Genomic DNA, 17,047 nt, shown 5'->3' with positions numbered 1-17,047 from the left:
CTTAATCATATTCCTAAAATAACTGTTTGTTTAATTATTTAATAAATACTATTATATTTTTTTAATTACTTTTAGACTGTTAAGTTTATTAATTTCATTAAACACCCCCAGAAAAAAAGTTTAAAAATTAACAAAAACACCCCCACTCACCCATAGTTGCCAGATTTTGACAACCATCGTCAGTAGTAATCGAAATCTGTTACAACGGCCTACAAACGATCAGAACTGGCCGGTAATTCACCAGTGATGGCCAAAGAAATGGTCGTCGCAGATCTGGCCTTTTGCAGTCGTTGACAACCAAATATGGCCTTTTTCGGCCAGATTCGTGGTGGATCTGGCTGAAAAAGGCCAGATCGACGCATGTTCAGCCAGATCCGACTGGTCTACGTCGTAACACCAGATTCCGACGATGGTGGCTGGAATCTGGTACTATGGGTGGGTGGGTGTGTTTTTGTCATTTTACAAAAATTTTATATATTGGGGTGTTTAGTTAAATTAGCAAAATTAGGAGGTTTTTTTGTTAATTTTTAAATTTTATCTCCTAATAATCACCCCATTCAACTATCCAATATTATTTCCAAAATCCTATTAAAAATAACAAATCAAACAGACCCTTATTATTACTGAACTATTGATTAACCGTTAAAAATTTATATTATTACGAATTAAATAAATATTTACCAAATTACCCTTACGTCGTTTATTTGAGTATATCCAAACTGAGATATTTTGTTAATTGATTATTATACATACGCGAAGGGCAGTTGTGAAATAGCATTTGGAATTGCCTTGGGGGCAGTGGCTACTCCACCACACAACATTTGGTGCTTCTTTCTAACTTTCTCAAATCCAACCATAGTTTTGATTGATTTATTTAATGCTTTACCTGACCCACAAAGTTTGGCTTTTTAACAACACCATCAACCCATTCAAAACTTTGTAAAACTGTTTTTGAACATTTCAAAGGCCCCCCTCCTCCTTGAAAGTAACAACAACACATTCCAAAAACAACCACTACTTTCCCATCCAATAAAATTTTGTGTAATTCAATGATCAAATTTAATGTCAATACCTCTATACATACGAAGATGATACGATAAATAAATCCATTAATTTTTTTTTTTTTTTTTTGGGTATCCAAAGGTATTCGGACTAACTTGTATATGCCTCAACTAGTTCTTCAAGGCTCTGAAATTAACAGTCAGGTAAGCCTCCAATAACTATCCCTTAATATAGTCATAGAGATTTGAACTCAGAACCTCTTGAATAATACACTCAATAGTTTCAAGCAAACCACCGAATAGTTTATACGTTACTTTCCTATAATTAATGTGATACCCACATATAAATAGATATAATTTCTAATATTTTTAATTAAATTAATATCTTATATAGTGCCAATATAAAATGCTTTATCAAGAAACAAAATTTAAAAAGAAAAAGATTCTAAAATTAGAACTATTGAGTATTATACATTAAATTCTCTTCATTGGTCCTGCAAATAAATCGATAAATAGACTCTAAAAATACAACCAAAAAAAAAAGAAAGAAAGAGAAACCTCCCTACATTCCCGTGACATGCCTAACTAACTATAATTAACCTTAATCTTAGTCTTAATTGATTGATTAATTAGACCTACCAACCAAAACCAACCTTAGAATGGTTCAAACCGGTTTGAACCCACGGTTCATTTCCGCCTACTCCTACTCTAACCACCTTCAAAAACTCTGAACCATTTGGGTCAACCCCACCTCCGGTCCACTCGTTTCTTTCTTCTTCCTCATCTCCAACACTTTCCTATGGCTATTCGAGTGAATTTCCCCCGAAAAAGTCGGGCTACAAGCAGGCCGATATTCTGGGAACAGCCGGCCGGATTTGAACCGGACTCCGCATGCATTGCACAGCGTTTTGGGACCGAGGGGACCGGTTCGCCACTGGGGAGTCTTTTGTGTCTGGCAGTGGGTGCACCTCCGTTGAAATAATCCTCCGCCGCTTTGAACCGCGGTTTTCTTCTTCGGTTTCTTGGCTTCCGGTTCGGTAAAACTGTTACACCACTCCGTGTTTTGAACCGAGCTGGTGATGGTTGAGCCAGAAGAAGATGAAGAGGAAATTGGTGACTCAGAGAGTGGGGATGAACTCATTGACCAGACCCGGGTGGCGGGTCTGGGTCTTTTGGTTCTGGCTTTGGACGGAAATGATGCCGGAAAACATGGAGTTTGGTTCAAAACCGGTTTTATGACCGGTTCAAACCGGTATTCTCCATGATTGGGGTACAAAAGAGAGAGCTCTGAACGTGAAGAATCATCCACAAACCTGGAAACCCATTCAAGCTCTGCAATTTCATCCACCTGAAAAATACACAAAAAGGAATTTTATTTTAACTTTCTAACGTAAAATAAAAAAAAATTATTTTTAACATATAAAAAAAAAAAAAAAAAATGAACCATTTACCGGTTCAACGAGTTCATTGGTGAGAAGGGACTGATCAGAAGAAGAAAAAATGGAAGAGTTAGAGTTATTATCATCATCAACACGGTCTTGAGAATCAACAGAAAGGGAGTCTTTTACATCTTCAAATTCTTGAAATTCTCCGTTGGAAAAATCAAGAAGATCATCAACAGAAAAATCATCACACGAAACACAACCCAAATCATCAAACAAAACAACTTGTTGGTGGTGAACGTGGGTGGATTTCATGGAGAGTTCTCTACGTAAACTAGATTTCAAAGCTCGTTCAAATCCCATGCACAGCTCCATGCTATGATGTCGAATACCACAAATTAAAATTTAAAAAATAAAAATTACTTAAAAAGAGAGGATATATTTTCAGAGAAAAATTTCAAAGGTTGTGGAGAAGAAGAAGAAGAAAATGGAGAGTAAAAATCAAGAGTTAGTTGAGAATGAAGCACTGATATGAAGGCTGGTTCGTGGGCGAAACTGGTGCGGAGTTAATGGCTTGTCTCCTCATTATCTACTACTTTTTACTTTATATATCTTTTATTTTATTTATTTATTTATTTACTCATTTGAATTTGAATTATAACTGTAAATATACTGTAAATATTTATTTGATATAAATAAATAGAAAATCTGCATGGTTTTTTGTTAAGGGCTGACTGTCGTTGAGGAAGTCTTGATAGGTTGGCTTTGTTTGGACCAAATCCATTTTCTACATTTTTACTTTCTCTATCCTTGACTAATCTTATTCCAGGTTTAGTCTATTCCATCCAATGGGTGAAACAAACAAAAGCAATTTACTTTATATTTTATTTAATTGACTTTGAAATAAGACTTGGAACTAGAAGATTCAGAAAAAAAAAAAAAAAAAAAAAAAAATTCTAAAACCATTTCAATTTATGTTTTCATTATACTTTAGATAGGTTAAGGATTATCGAGTTATACTCACAATTTCTTCTCACAAGTTTTCTCTCACAATCCTATCGTAACAGCTGAAATTTATTAGGTGGAATATGTTACAAGCTGACCAATTACGAGTTGTCACGTCAATGTTGTAGAAGAAAGTTTTTGAGAGAAGAAATTATGGGTGTAACATTACTCTATTATATATAAATTATACAATAGTTTTAACAAATTAATATCGAATAAACCAACCCCTGGATGGATGAGTGGTCGAAGTCAAACGTTAAAAATTAATTGAGTTACGTATAAACTATCCGAACATCCCCGATTACCAATACAATTTTATTAGAGCCTTTATTATTACCTTAATATTATCGAAAGGGAATTATATGTCACAAAAATATCTATGTCGCTAATCAAATTAATAGTTAACATAGACGAAAGAGACACTAAAAATCGATTTGTGGATTACACAAATTGAATCGATTTTTTTTTTTTTTAATAATTAAATCACAATATTTTACATATGGTTTAACATATATTGTACTTTCATTTAATTTTTTTTAAAAGGAAGTGAGGAACCTTCCTAAGTTGGATTAATTTATAAAAAAAAAATATATATTTAAATTTTAAAATTTCAAAATTTGAAGTACGAGCCCGGTCTGAATTTCATTGTCACACCCTCACTTCCCCTTTCGTTAATTTGGCGTGTGAAATCAGAGGGTCCCACCAAAGCGGACTCATTAGAAGAGTCATGAGAATTAACGGAGGGATGGCGCTAAGATTATTCAAAAGTTAACCGGACACGAAACCGCCGCCAATTTTTTTTATTCTTTTTTTGGATATTCCAAAACTGACCCTGAAAGTTCCGTTAAATTACAAAAAATTATATTACTTGACCGCGTTAATCTCGCCACAATTTCTGACTAATCCTCCACGTCCATTCCCGCTCCTGTCTTTGTAACTGTAGAAAACCATTTCCACTCTCTAAGACTTTTGCGTACAAAATCGAACGGCCAGAAATTTAATCTTCCGATGAATCCAACGCTGGTTGGTTAGGCAAGGAGTGGACAAAGCCATCAAAGCGCGTAGGTAAGAGTTTGGTTTGGTTTGATGACGCGGTATGAAATCTTACAGCTAAGTGCTCCACGTAATGGAGCATGCTAATCGTGTTGCGGTGGGAATTCATGGCCTGGCTGGACACAAATACAAATTACTTTATGAGAAAATTATATTAATTTTAGTTCAATAATTAAATGTTAGTTTCTGTCCTTTCATTGCTTAAAGTTTCAAATTCCTCGATGCTTAACATTCATTAGTTGACCTACCATATTAATCTATTTTAGTTTTTAACAAATTTTTCTTACCAGATTTGATAACGGGTCAGTAGAACTTACTCCCAAAAATTAGTTGAAAAGAGAAAAAGGAATCAGTCATTTATATATACACCGTAATAGTCACTAAATTGATGATATTTAACAAACACAAATTCTAAGTTTCTACCACCCTCCCCACGCTTGATGTGCATGCTTAGGTAGGCATGAAAATCGAGTCAAGCCGCTCATGCTTGTGCTCGGCTCGGGCTCGTTTAGTTGAGCACGAGCTCGAATACTAATTCGAGTCGAGTTCGATCATGGTACAACTCGACTCGAAAAGCTCTGTTGAACTTGATTAGAACTTGATTAAAGCTAGATTATACAAGCTCGAATTCTAATTTCAGGTACTGAGTTTGAGTTCGAGCACGATTCCTCAAGCTCGGTCAGACTCGAATTCAAACTTAAATTCGGTATTGTAGCAATTGAGTCGAGTTTGAGTAGCTAGATACTTGACTTGATTTCATCCCTACGCCCATGGTCCAAATCCACTAGGGCCCACCACCGCCACGAGCAAAGGCGGTTCTGAATTTTCTGATACCATGATAAACAACTTTGATATAACTCACTCCCAAAAGTAATTAAAGAAAGTAAGGAGTCCAACCACATATATATACACCATAACAATATTATTTCTAAGACACCGTTTAATATAATTATGGATTAATTTTCACATTAAAAATTCTTATTAAAAGTTAGTTTTTGTCTAGAGCCTAAAATCTCTTTCAGCCGGCTCTATAGATAGAATCTATGGAAGCTTAAATTTCCAACTCAATTAATAATGGGTCTATTGGATTAGGAGTTATAATATGATGAAGGTAATTAGAAAATTAAGATTAAATATATTAATGTGAAGTAAAATTATTTAGTGTAGGACCTCTCTAATTGCTATAAGGCTGGAAAATACAAGGCTAAATGATGGGTCCACTTAAATTTTAATTAACACAAGTTGCCTATGTTGTATTATTTATGTAATAATCTTATGTTAAATAATTATAATGCAAAGTTGCCTATGTTGTATTATTTATGTAATAATCTTATGTTAAATAATTATAATGCAAAGTTATATAGGGTGTGTTCGTTTTGTTATTTTGGATAAGATTTTGGGAATAATATTAGGTAGTTGAATAGGTTGAGTATTACGAGGTAAAATTTAAAAATTAAGAAAAAAAAACCCTTTAGGTTTGCTAATTTAACTAAACACCCTAATATATACATTTTTTGTAAAATGACAAAAACACCCCCACCCACCCACAGTGCCAGATCTGGTCAGTCGTGCGTCGATATAGCCTTTTCCAGCCAGATCCACCAAAGATCTGGCCGCAAAAGGCCAGATCTAGTTGTCGACGGTAGCAAAAGGCTAGATTTGGCCATCGTTGTCGATCAATTCTTTGGCCGTCGCTGACGGCCAGATCTGACTTTTTCCGACCAAATGCACTGTGGATCTGATTGGAAAAGGCTAGATTGGTGAATTACTGGTCAATTTCAATCGTTTGTACGTCATTGTGACAGATTCTGACAATCGTCGACGATGGTTGCTGGAATCTGGCAATTATGGGTGGATAAGGGTGTTTTTGTTAATTTTTAAACTTTTTTCTATGAGCGTTTAATTAAATTAATAAACTTAAGAGGTCTAAAAATAATTAAAAAAATAGAATAATATTTTCTAAATAATTAAACAAACATATATTTTGGAAATAGGATCGGGAATAATAAAACAAAGGCACCTTATATTTTCTTTTTCACTTCTCCAAATAAAGAAAAAAAAAATCTCTTTCTCTTTCTTCTAGAAATATTAAAGTTGTTTTGGGATTATAACAATGCAACAAGTCAATAATGACAACTAAACTAACTTTTGAGTTCTAACTAAGGCTATTAATTTATTGTATCTCTTTATTTTTCACCACAAAATTAATTTAATTTACACACATTTAAGGATAATCATAATACCCATATGAAAATAAATTCATTAAAAAAAATAAAAAATTGGTGTATGAAGAAAACTTAACTACTCATTAGCTTTACGACTGGATGATAAGACTTTAATTATTTGGATAGATTATCTAGAAATCATGTGTTCGAATTTCATAAAGTGATCATCTACTACATTTATGATTTACCTGACTCATTGGGTCGGGCTTGTAGGGTGTTCAAAGTAATCACTTACCATATTTGTGATTTACCTGACTCATTAAGTTGGGTTTGTAGAGTATTCAATGGGTCTCGGAGATTAGTTGAGGTTGGGTTTATAAGGTGTTCAATGCATCTCAGGAATCAGTCTTGCGGACACCCTGATTAAAAAAAAAAACATTTTCATTTGACATAATTAGATTAACATACAATATATTAATATTACCTAAAGATATGTGATAACAAACAAAATTAAGTATCTTAATCCATTATATATGATTTTATATATATTTATATATATATTTTTTTAATATTTTCGTAGTCTTAGTAAAAGTTAAGGATTTACTTTATATGAGATATCACGTAAATGTTGCTAGAGTAACGGACCCTTATTATAAGGGTGTTATTATAATATATTACAAGTTCTTAAAAAAGACTTGTAACATTTGAAGATGCCCCATGACATGAGTAACTAGAAAATGTGAAATGTATGATTAACCCCATCATGAAAGTTTCTTTAGAGTATAGGAAAAGCAACTACCTTTTCTTCATAAAGAGATTAAAACAGGGTGTTCGGGTCAACTTCTTGACTAATCTTTGAAGGTGACAAACACCCTTAACTACACATCCCAACGTACATTCTGCCATTTGAACGGTCTAATATTGACTTTTGGGTGTATTACTCGAAAAATCCTGAATTCGATCTACTTAGATTGTTAATAGAGGTGATAATATTGAAAATTTATCAAGACTATCAACTTAAAGATTCTAAAAAATTAATTGAAATACGTATAAACTGAATCGAACATCATTTGAAATGGGTCGGAAACACAAAGGTCATTATCCTTGCAACGGATTCCCAATTAAACGGAGAAAAGGACAATTTCATAGTTGAGACAGAGAGAACTGTTTACTAAATTTGATTAAAAAAATAAAAAATAAAAATCCAGCCGACCGTTTGACAGAAAAAGACAAAGGAATACTCAAGGAAAGAGCACGTGGCAGTAAGCGTGAGAAGATACAGCAAGGGGAGGAGCCATGTCGTTTAAGATTTAGAAAACAATGGCTACTATTAGCAAACGACAATCCGTGATTCGGTGCGGTCACGTGCATGGTCCCTCTCCATTATACAATAACATGTGATATTTTATTTTAATAAAAAAGAGTTTAATAGATTATGTAGAAGCTAAGCAAGAGACAAACAGGATGATGATTTTAGACTGACCCAATTAAGTCTTCATTGTTTATTGCTAAATGATTTTGGTAGGCAAGAAGAAGGAAAGAACCCAGAAATTGACTAACCATTTTCACTTTAACCTTTGAAGTTTCCAAAGCCACCCAACTTTTGTCTTCAATACTAAGCAATGTATTATTATTTTTCTTGATGACGGGATATTTAGACTAGTTTACGCACACCTCGATTAATCTTCGGGACCATTGAATACTCTACAAACTTGATATTTTAAAGTAAGTTACAAATCTGGTAGATGGTCCCAAGTTTCGAACCTAGAAAGTCAATGAAGGGAGCAAATCTTCTTAACCGTTAGGTCAACCCCTTTGGTGATTCACTTGGGACTCTTGGGTGTATTACTTAAGAGGTCTTGAGTTCAAATCCTTGCAACTACTAATAAGGGGTAGCTATTGAAGTTTCAACCGACTAAGCACGTGCGCTCAAGCCTTCTGGTTTATAAGAGGGGATAATCCTCCCATTCAACAAGACTTTATTGGGTGAGGAGTCAAGTCCACCTCAAATTCTATCATGGTATCAAAGTCAGGTTCAGTTGAGTTGAGTGCTTGATCAACGGGTGAGGAATTAGAACCAGCAACTATCTTCATCAACAGGCATGACCCACCATATGGGTTTTGACCGTGAAGAGGAGCGTTGGAGTCCCATACCGATTAGACACGCTCAAGCCTTCTGGTTTATAAGAGAGAATAATCCTCACATTCAACAAGACCTTATTAGATGAGGAGTCAGACCCACTTCAAATTCTATCAGTAGCCACTGGAGGCTAACTTGACCGTTAACTTCAGGGTCCCAAGAGAATAATCGAGATGCGCATAAGAAATCACGAGTTAGTTATAAACTATGCTCATTACCGATGATTAGTTGATGACTTTGAAGGAAGCTTTAAGTAATCAAACCTTGTTAAAATTTTTCAATTTCACAAGTAAACTCATGTTGGGTGTGGTTGCAGGTTTGTTCAACAAACATAACCAGTTGATGATCTTTTAGAATATAAAAATCTCACAAGTGACTTCATTCACACAACATTATACTGTATATTTTATATAATCATATTTCATTTTCTAACTTTTGTGTGAATTATTTCATAGAATAAACTTGCAGGCCCAATAGCTGCATGCTGATGTATAATGGAAGACAAAGCTGAAGGACCCACCTGGTATGGCCATATTTGGTGGATTTCAATCCTCTTCTTCATCTTTATAAAAAGTATAGTTGATATTATCCAGAGCATGATCATCATTGTTTCTGTCCCTCTCTATATTTTTTTTTTTTTGGAATTAACAATGAGTATTCGATTCAAAGAGACAGATGAAAGACAGAAAAATTAGACCGAAATAGCTATCAACTCGAGCGAATAGCAACAAAAAGTTTTGACTGTGAAAAAATATATGAAATCAGAACTCTAATTCAAGAAGAACAGGGAGTGAAGCGTGCAGGAGCAGTTCATTAACTTATGATTGCCTTATGGATAAAGGAGATAACACAATCTGTTTGGAGATCGCGCAAACGGAAAACATACATTCGAAATTAATAACATAAGAATAAAATCACACCACACAAAGAGACACGATATTTACGTGGTTCGGCATAACCTGCTTATATTTACAGATGAGAGAAATTCATTATAGTTTCATGAATACCATATACAAGAGTACATTAGGGGTGTTCAAAAAAATGCAAAAACCAAACCGAACCGAAAACCGGTTAACCGAAAAAACGGTTCGGTTACGGTTCGAAAAATTAAAAAAACCAGATTTTTGGTTTGGGAAAAAATAAAAAGCGGTTAGCCGAAACCGGTTTTTTGAACCGGTTATATATATATTAAATAAAAATATATATTATATATTAAATAAAAAAATAATAATATTTTTAATATATTGTTAGTAGTAGTCAATAGATATGTATGAATGTTTAATTTTTATTTGGATATGTATTGTTTATATTTACAGTTTAATTTAGGAAAAAATAAAAAAAATAAGTTTTATAAAAAAAAAAAAAGGGAAAACCGGTTAAAAACCGGTTAACCGCTTTTTTTAAAGTGTTTAACCGGTTTTTCAGTTTTTCCTCCAAACCGGTTCGGTTTCGGTTCAAAAAAGTGGTTAACCGGTTCGGTTAACCGCTTTTGAACACCCCTAGAGTACACAATACCATATACCCGGTACATAAAACAGAGCGGAAACAATCCTGATTTCTAACCACGCTCAACCCAGTACCTAGAGTGGAAACGATCCCAGTTTCTAAAACACTCTCCCAATAGTGTTTAATAATTATTACATCAAATACCATGTCTTCTCATAATATATGAGATATTCTATTTCTAATAGGATTTATATTTCAATTCCTTTTAGGACTCCTAATTTATAATCGTATTCTTTACCAAATAATTTTCCTATATACATATAATTTCACATGAGAACAAATAGGAAAACGAGCCACGATATTCCAACACAATCTTCATCAAGTCAAAAAACTGAAGAAATTAGTACAATAATTTCATAGTTCCTAGCAGCTTCTTTCCTGGTTTTTATTGTTTTGCTAAATCAATTCAAACATGATGTTTATATTGGAAGAATACAGCAGTAAGTGATAAACTATCAATGAAACATGGTACAGCCAATGGCATTCTATGATCATGTTTGGGAATAAAAATCATCAATGACAGTTCGAACTATCAACGGTATTCTCACAACATGATGTAAACCATCTTCCCAGAACAGATATCCAAACGAGTATCTTCCCTGAACTCTGAGCTGGGAACGAAAAGTTACCTTAAACTTCAGAGTCTTTACAGTAGAATTAAATGTCAAAGTTGATGGTTCGACTCCCACAGTAGCGCCAGCCGGAGTTTGAACACGAGCAGTATAGACAGAATTCACTGGACCAACATTCGTTACTGTTCTTGATACAGTTAGGCACTTCTTAAGCTCTGGAATGGTGATTGAAGGCAAATTAAGATTTACAAGGAATCCGGTTGATTTACGGAAACATCTGGTCTGAGTCTTTGTCATTGAGCTGATGGCAGAGTTATTATATCCCATTCCACAAAGGAAATGAACGTAATCTGATACTCCCATGTCATATATTAATCCAGGATCCATGGCTTTATTAGGATTGACATGACCCCCTCCATAGTCAAATGGGTCAGCCTGTTTGTGAGGAGCTCCCTCAGAAACTATAATTTGATCATATTCATCCTTCAGAGAAGCTGGAAAGAGTGGTAAAAGCATCAGTAATGTTAAAATGTAAGGGATGCAACCGAAACTCCATAAAATTTGTTTTTTTCTCACCTGTTGTGATCAGTGCAGACTTGATTGCAGCAGGACTCCACGTTTGATATTTACCTTTTAGAAGAGCCACAATACCAGAAACATGGGGACAAGACATGGAGGTTCCGGACTCGATTTTGAAGTTAAGTGGCGGTATGCTGTTATCTGTATCAGGGGATGAAGCAGGAGACCAGGAGGCCAAGACATTAACCCCAGGAGCTGTAATGTCTGGCTGCACAGCACATTCAAATATGCCAATGTCAAGAACCAGTTAAACCAATAATTATCTGAACAAATTGGCAATACCTTCAATACTGAGGGAGAGAGGGAACTAGGCCCTCGAGAAGAGAAGAAAGCAACTTCTGGTGATAACTGTTGCCCTATAACTGTCTTTGTGAAGCTAAATTTGACTAAGGGGTTTCTGTCACATAAAAAAGTTCATCAACTAATTTTGTTTAAGATAGCAAGATTTGTACATTTAGAACATTTAAAGTTTAAACAGTTGCAAATAACAGCATTTGACAATGTTGCTTAGATGCAGAGAAATTAGAGGAGCAATGATAAGAAGAATCAAGTTCACCACTGATAATTCAGTTGAGTAATGCTACTCCTTCAACATATTCTCATAACCTTCTCTTACAATCCTAACGTGTCAATAGATTAGCACTATCACATCAACTCCCCACCACACCCAAGGCATTACGAGAAACAAATGGTTGTTCCTTCATCCCCTATGAAGGAACGATCATTCCTTCATAAGGAACGGTTGTCCTTTATAAGGAACAATCATTTATTCCTTCATAAGGAATGACTGTTCTTTTAAGGAACAACATTTTCTTCTTCTTTCGAGGAACAATCATTCCTTTGGTCTAGTCAAAATTATTTTGCATCTTTAGTGTAGTGGAGCTGCCGTGATAATGTCAGGTCAGTTGCCACGTCAGGGTTGTAAGAGAAGTTTGTGCGAATGTGTTGTTGGCATACCATTACTCAATTCAGTTACCTGCTTGCCTGCATGTAGGTGAGCAGAGATGTAGCGATCACGAAGTCCACGAGGACACTTGGGATACCAAAGGAAAATTGAACATCCTTTGTAGGAAACTGAGCAAAGATGAGACCAACACCCTGGACAGCCATTACTGTTCTGGCAGCAGTTGCAACTGACCTCTGAGACCGAGATTGGAAACAAATAACAATTTTGCCTCTTGCTAAAGTAGCATTAAGAGTTCCTGAATCACAACTACTGCTAAAAGTACACACTATTAGAATATGAAATTCTCTACTGTCCAGCAGGATGAAAACAGAAAGGTGCTCTACCTGGCACTGTCTTCGTCCGCATCAATGCTTGCAATATCTTCTCCATACACAATGGGGTAAAACTTGTTCATATCCATTCTTCCGGTATAAAATGCTTGACCCTGTTTGAGAAAATCAAATTAGTTTATACGTATATATAGCACAAAGTTGATTACAGAGTNTACAATCCTAACGTGTCAATAGATTAGCACTATCACATCAACTCCCCACCACACCCAAGGCATTACGAGAAACAAATGGTTGTTCCTTCATCCCCTATGAAGGAACGATCATTCCTTCATAAGGAACGGTTGTCCTTTATAAGGAACAATCATTTATTCCTTCATAAGGAATGACTGTTCTTTTAAGGAACAACATTTTCTTCTTCTTTCGAGGAACAATCATTCCTTTGGTCTAGTCAAAATTATTTTGCATCTTTAGTGTAGTGGAGCTGCCGTGATAATGTCAGGTCAGTTGCCACGTCAGGGTTGTAAGAGAAGTTTGTGCGAATGTGTTGTTGGCATACCATTACTCAATTCAGTTACCTGCTTGCCTGCATGTAGGTGAGCAGAGATGTAGCGATCACGAAGTCCACGAGGACACTTGGGATACCAAAGGAAAATTGAACATCCTTTGTAGGAAACTGAGCAAAGATGAGACCAACACCCTGGACTGCCATTACTGTTCTGGCAGCAGTTGCAACTGATCTCTGAGACCGAGATTGGAAACAAATAACAATTTTGCCTCTTGCTAAAGTAGCATTAAGAGTTCCTGAATCACAACTGCTGCTAAAAGTACACACTATTAGAATATGAAATTCTCTACTGTCCAGCAGGATGAAAACAGAAAGGTGCTCTACCTGGCACTGTCTTCGTCCGCATCAATGCTTGCAATATCTTCTCCATACACAATGGGGTAAAACTTGTTCATATCCATTCTTCCGGTGTAAAATGCTTGACCCTGTTTGAGAAAATCAAATTAGTTTATACGTATATATAGCACAAAGTTGATTACAGAGTAGCTCCACATCCATCACATGAAGTTTCTGAATTCAAAATTCTCTTGCATAAATGAAAAGGAAGTTAGAAAGTACCACAACAGTTTGATTGTTTCCCATTGTAATAGCAGTAGGGAAAGATCTATCAATGGTGCTAGCCGCAACAGTTATAATCCACGGGGCAGTATTTATGACAGTTTGAGGATAAGGACCAGAATTTCCCGCAGAGCATACTACAGCAATCCCTTTTGCTGCAGCATGGAAGGAACCAATTGATAGTATATCATCAAAATAAGTGGAAAGCGGAGGGGATGAACCAAGGGATACTGAAAGCACATTCACACCATCAGAGACTGCATCATCAAATGCAGCGAGAAGGTCAGCTGAACTGCAGCCACCAGTAGCCCAACAAACTTTATAGACAGCTAAAGAAGCTAAAGGAGCACCCCCTCTAGCGATTCCTTGAGCTAGACCCATAAAGCTTGCATTTTTTACTGGAGCACCAGCTGCTGTAGATGCTGTGTGAGTACCGTGGCCCACAGCATCTCGAGGAGATAAGAATTCAACCCCATCACTAGTGTTCAGCTTCCCAAATTCAGCTTCATACCCTTTAATGTACCAGCGTGCACCGATGATTTTCCTGTTAAAAAATTTCTAGCATTAAGCAGTCAAATTCAGCCAACACCATCTTTTTTTTTTTGGTTACGGGGTTGTCCGGGCACACCTCGACTAGTCCCCTGACCCCAAACAGGCTTTCGAAACAGGGCAAGCCCAACAATCCATGACCAACAACATTAGTAATTGTTCTTGTGATTTGAACCTAAGACCACAGGGAGAGCAAACCCCTTAACCCCAAGTCTTTACTATTTAGGCTAACCCATTGTTGGTTAAGCCAACAATATTAGCAGCCGTTCTTGTGACACCCTTCAACATTGACAGCCATTAAGCCATATGATGTTGCTTAAAAGAAAATATGTGAGAGAAGATGAAGAACACACCTATTGCAATTGGAGTGATTAAATCCTTCTCCTTCTTGACATATTCCATTCCAACCAGACGGAATCTCTCCCATACCATTGTCGCTGAAGCTTTCAGATTCTGGCCATATGCCTGCACAACAAGCAGTGATAAAAAGCTTAAGCTAAATTCCTCTAATAATACAAGTACATACAGCATTTCTATGCCCACCAGTATCAATGACGCCAATGATTGACCCGGAACCTGAATGAGACTTTGAAATAATTCCATTCTCAATATAAGGCTTTACTTGAAGAAAATCCCAACTTCTAGTTGTCTGTAAATCAAGTATCTTGTTTGGAATGACTCGAACAACACCAGGGATATCTGCACCAATAGATCATACAAGAAATATCAACAACCGAGTAATAGTTAAAAAGTACAAGTAGGACTATGAAACAGTGTTCACAGTTCACCAAAATTATAACACCTGCAATTAGCTTGGCTTGAGACTCGGTTAGAACTGCAGCAAATCCAGAAAAACCATGCTTGTAGCTGTACAAAATTGATTCCTTTGCAGCTTCTTTGCTGTCAAATTTAATATTGGAAGTTGTTAATTTGTGTTTATTGCTACAAGAAGGTTCCCTGTGAATGCTCTGGTCAAGACTGGATAATGCTTTTAGAGGGAAAATGAAGAGTGAGAAAACCAATTGAAGCCACCAATAAGCAGAATACAAATTCAAGATGACAGCCACTACAGAAGCGCCACAACCACCACAGCTCACTAATCATATTTTTTTTTTTTCTAGTCCCCAAACTTTGATCTCTTTGAAAAAGAAATTTGGTTTCATTGGTTCTAGGACATGGAAACTAAACATTTTGCCCAAAAGTCTTTTTTTGGTTTTTCACAAAAAAGGAAGAGAAAAGATGAACTATAACAAAGAGGAGTTAGAAATAAAACCTTCCAAGAATATTTGAGAGGATCTCATGGTGTAAATCCTGAGTTAGCTGAGACTCATCAAAGTTTCTATCTCCCAAATACACAATGTTAACCTGTAAACACCAACAAAAACCACAACCCATTAACTAAAATCATAAAAAAAACACAACATCATCAAGAACCAAAACAAAAGCTCACAGAAGAAACCCCACATTGCTGGAAGCAGTTGCTGGCTGAAACACTTCAAGAACAATAAAGATGAAGCCAAGCAAAAGCCTTGAAGAAACTGCAATAGCCATTATCAAGAGAGACCCTGAAAGATATCTACAGGAGTAATAAAAAAATATATTTTTTCATGCCATTTATATATAATGATAAGAGTAATGACTCTAAATGTTATTATAATTTATAAGGGACCCCCATAGAGTACCTGCTCCACTGCTACTACTTGAGCTATCATTTATATGAATGGTGAAACCATTAACTGTACCAATGAGTTTATTAATATATATATATATATATTTGGGTTTGTTGGATTGGTTTGGAGTCACTTTGTATTTCTTTGAAAGTAATAGTTACATATACATATATACATACACTAACGTCTATCGTGCTACATCTTAACAGATAGATTGAATATACATTTATTACATTAAAAAAAACTTTCATGTAACAATGATGAAACGTCTAAACAAGTTAAATGAATTTGAGTGATGGATACTTGAATTTGTTTTAGTGGAATTAATATGGACGTTGTTTCATGGAGGAAACAGTAGCTGTCTGTAACATTGACTTGACTTCCACAAAGGGTATATCAGATTGTGAAGTGATGTCTCTTCATTGTAGTAGTGGAGCTTTGAAATGCTAGCAATATTCTCTGTCTTTTGTTTGGTTACTCTCATTCTTTTTCATGTATCATGAACCCAAAGTTCAGGGAAATATTAATTAAACCCTAATTTTTAGGCAATATGCAGAAACTGGGAGTCAATTTTCAGGTGATAGACAAAGACATGCATGCACAGTCATGTGAAGAAATAATAATGCAAAGCATAAACACTATGAATTAGTTAAAGCACCATTAATTTAACCTTTGTTAATGAACACTAAAAGAACTATTTTAACAACTTCCACTCACCAAACTCAAAAACTCCACTAGATTACTCAGTTTGCTTGTGTTTTGAGGGACTATTAATGATGGCTGTCTATCAGCCAACGTTTTCTCTCAATCTGTATAGAGAAATATGTTATATAGTTACAGAATATAACTATATGTATGTATACGTTCAAGTTTCATGATTGATGAAACCCTAATTTAATCTTTTCATCAAAGACTGTTCCATTTCCTAGCTTCCATGTCCTGGTCTTCACTTTAAGTTAATTTCTTCTTCATTCCGTTTCTTATATGTGTTTTTTTTTTTGCTGACCGGAGATATTCGGGTCAGTTTGCGCACACCTTAACTAATCACTCAAGGCAATGAAGT

At 35.5% G+C, this 17,047-nt stretch overlaps 2 protein-coding genes across 2 annotated transcripts; both read right to left on the bottom strand.

Moving 5' to 3' along the window:
- Positions 1-1,471: 1,471 nt before the first annotated feature.
- On the bottom strand, positions 1,472-2,848 carry LOC116130081 (GATA transcription factor 5-like). The gene is made up of 2 exons (XM_031415829.1): positions 2,453-2,848; positions 1,472-2,349 (listed from the first exon to the last, which is right to left on the bottom strand). The coding sequence occupies exons 1-2, from the start codon at positions 2,756-2,758 to the stop codon at positions 1,720-1,722; spliced, it is 936 nt and encodes a 311-aa protein (XP_031271689.1). The 5' UTR covers positions 2,759-2,848; the 3' UTR covers positions 1,472-1,719.
- Positions 2,849-10,720: 7,872 nt separating this feature from the next.
- LOC116130125 (subtilisin-like protease SBT3.9) lies at positions 10,721-15,882 on the bottom strand. Its single transcript, XM_031415888.1, has 11 exons — positions 15,779-15,882; positions 15,588-15,679; positions 15,117-15,214; positions 14,858-15,013; positions 14,668-14,779; positions 13,766-14,309; positions 13,532-13,632; positions 13,218-13,457; positions 11,686-11,800; positions 11,401-11,611; positions 10,721-11,318 (listed from the first exon to the last, which is right to left on the bottom strand). Exons 1-11 carry the CDS (start codon positions 15,863-15,865, stop codon positions 10,744-10,746), a joined length of 2,331 nt encoding a protein of 776 aa, XP_031271748.1. The 5' UTR covers positions 15,866-15,882; the 3' UTR covers positions 10,721-10,743.
- Between the last annotated feature and the right edge of the window lie 1,165 nt (positions 15,883-17,047).

Source organism: Pistacia vera, unplaced genomic scaffold (genome assembly GCF_008641045.1).
Source record: "Pistacia vera cultivar Batoury unplaced genomic scaffold, PisVer_v2 Contig217, whole genome shotgun sequence".
Taxonomy (NCBI): Eukaryota; Viridiplantae; Streptophyta; class Magnoliopsida; order Sapindales; family Anacardiaceae; genus Pistacia; species Pistacia vera.
This window is presented reverse-complemented; position numbering and strand designations above follow the sequence as displayed.

Bases quoted from the DNA above. Each gene is read 5' to 3' on its own strand.
- LOC116130081 (XM_031415829.1), bottom strand. From the start codon at position 2,758: ATGGAGCTGTGCATGGGATTTGAACGAGCTTTGAAATCTAGTTTACGT. The intron at 2,350-2,452 runs GTAAATGGTTCA...TGTATTTTTCAG, and splicing joins CCAATGAACTCGTTGAACCG to GTGGATGAAATTGCAGAGCT.
- LOC116130125 (XM_031415888.1), bottom strand. From the start codon at position 15,865: ATGGCTATTGCAGTTTCTTCAAGGCTTTTGCTTGGCTTCATCTTTATT. The intron at 15,215-15,587 runs GTTTTATTTCTA...TAAATTTGACAG, and splicing joins CTCTCAAATATTCTTGGAAG to CAAAGAAGCTGCAAAGGAAT. The intron at 15,014-15,116 runs GTGTTATAATTT...CTATTGGTGCAG, and splicing joins TCAAGCCAAGCTAATTGCAG to ATATCCCTGGTGTTGTTCGA.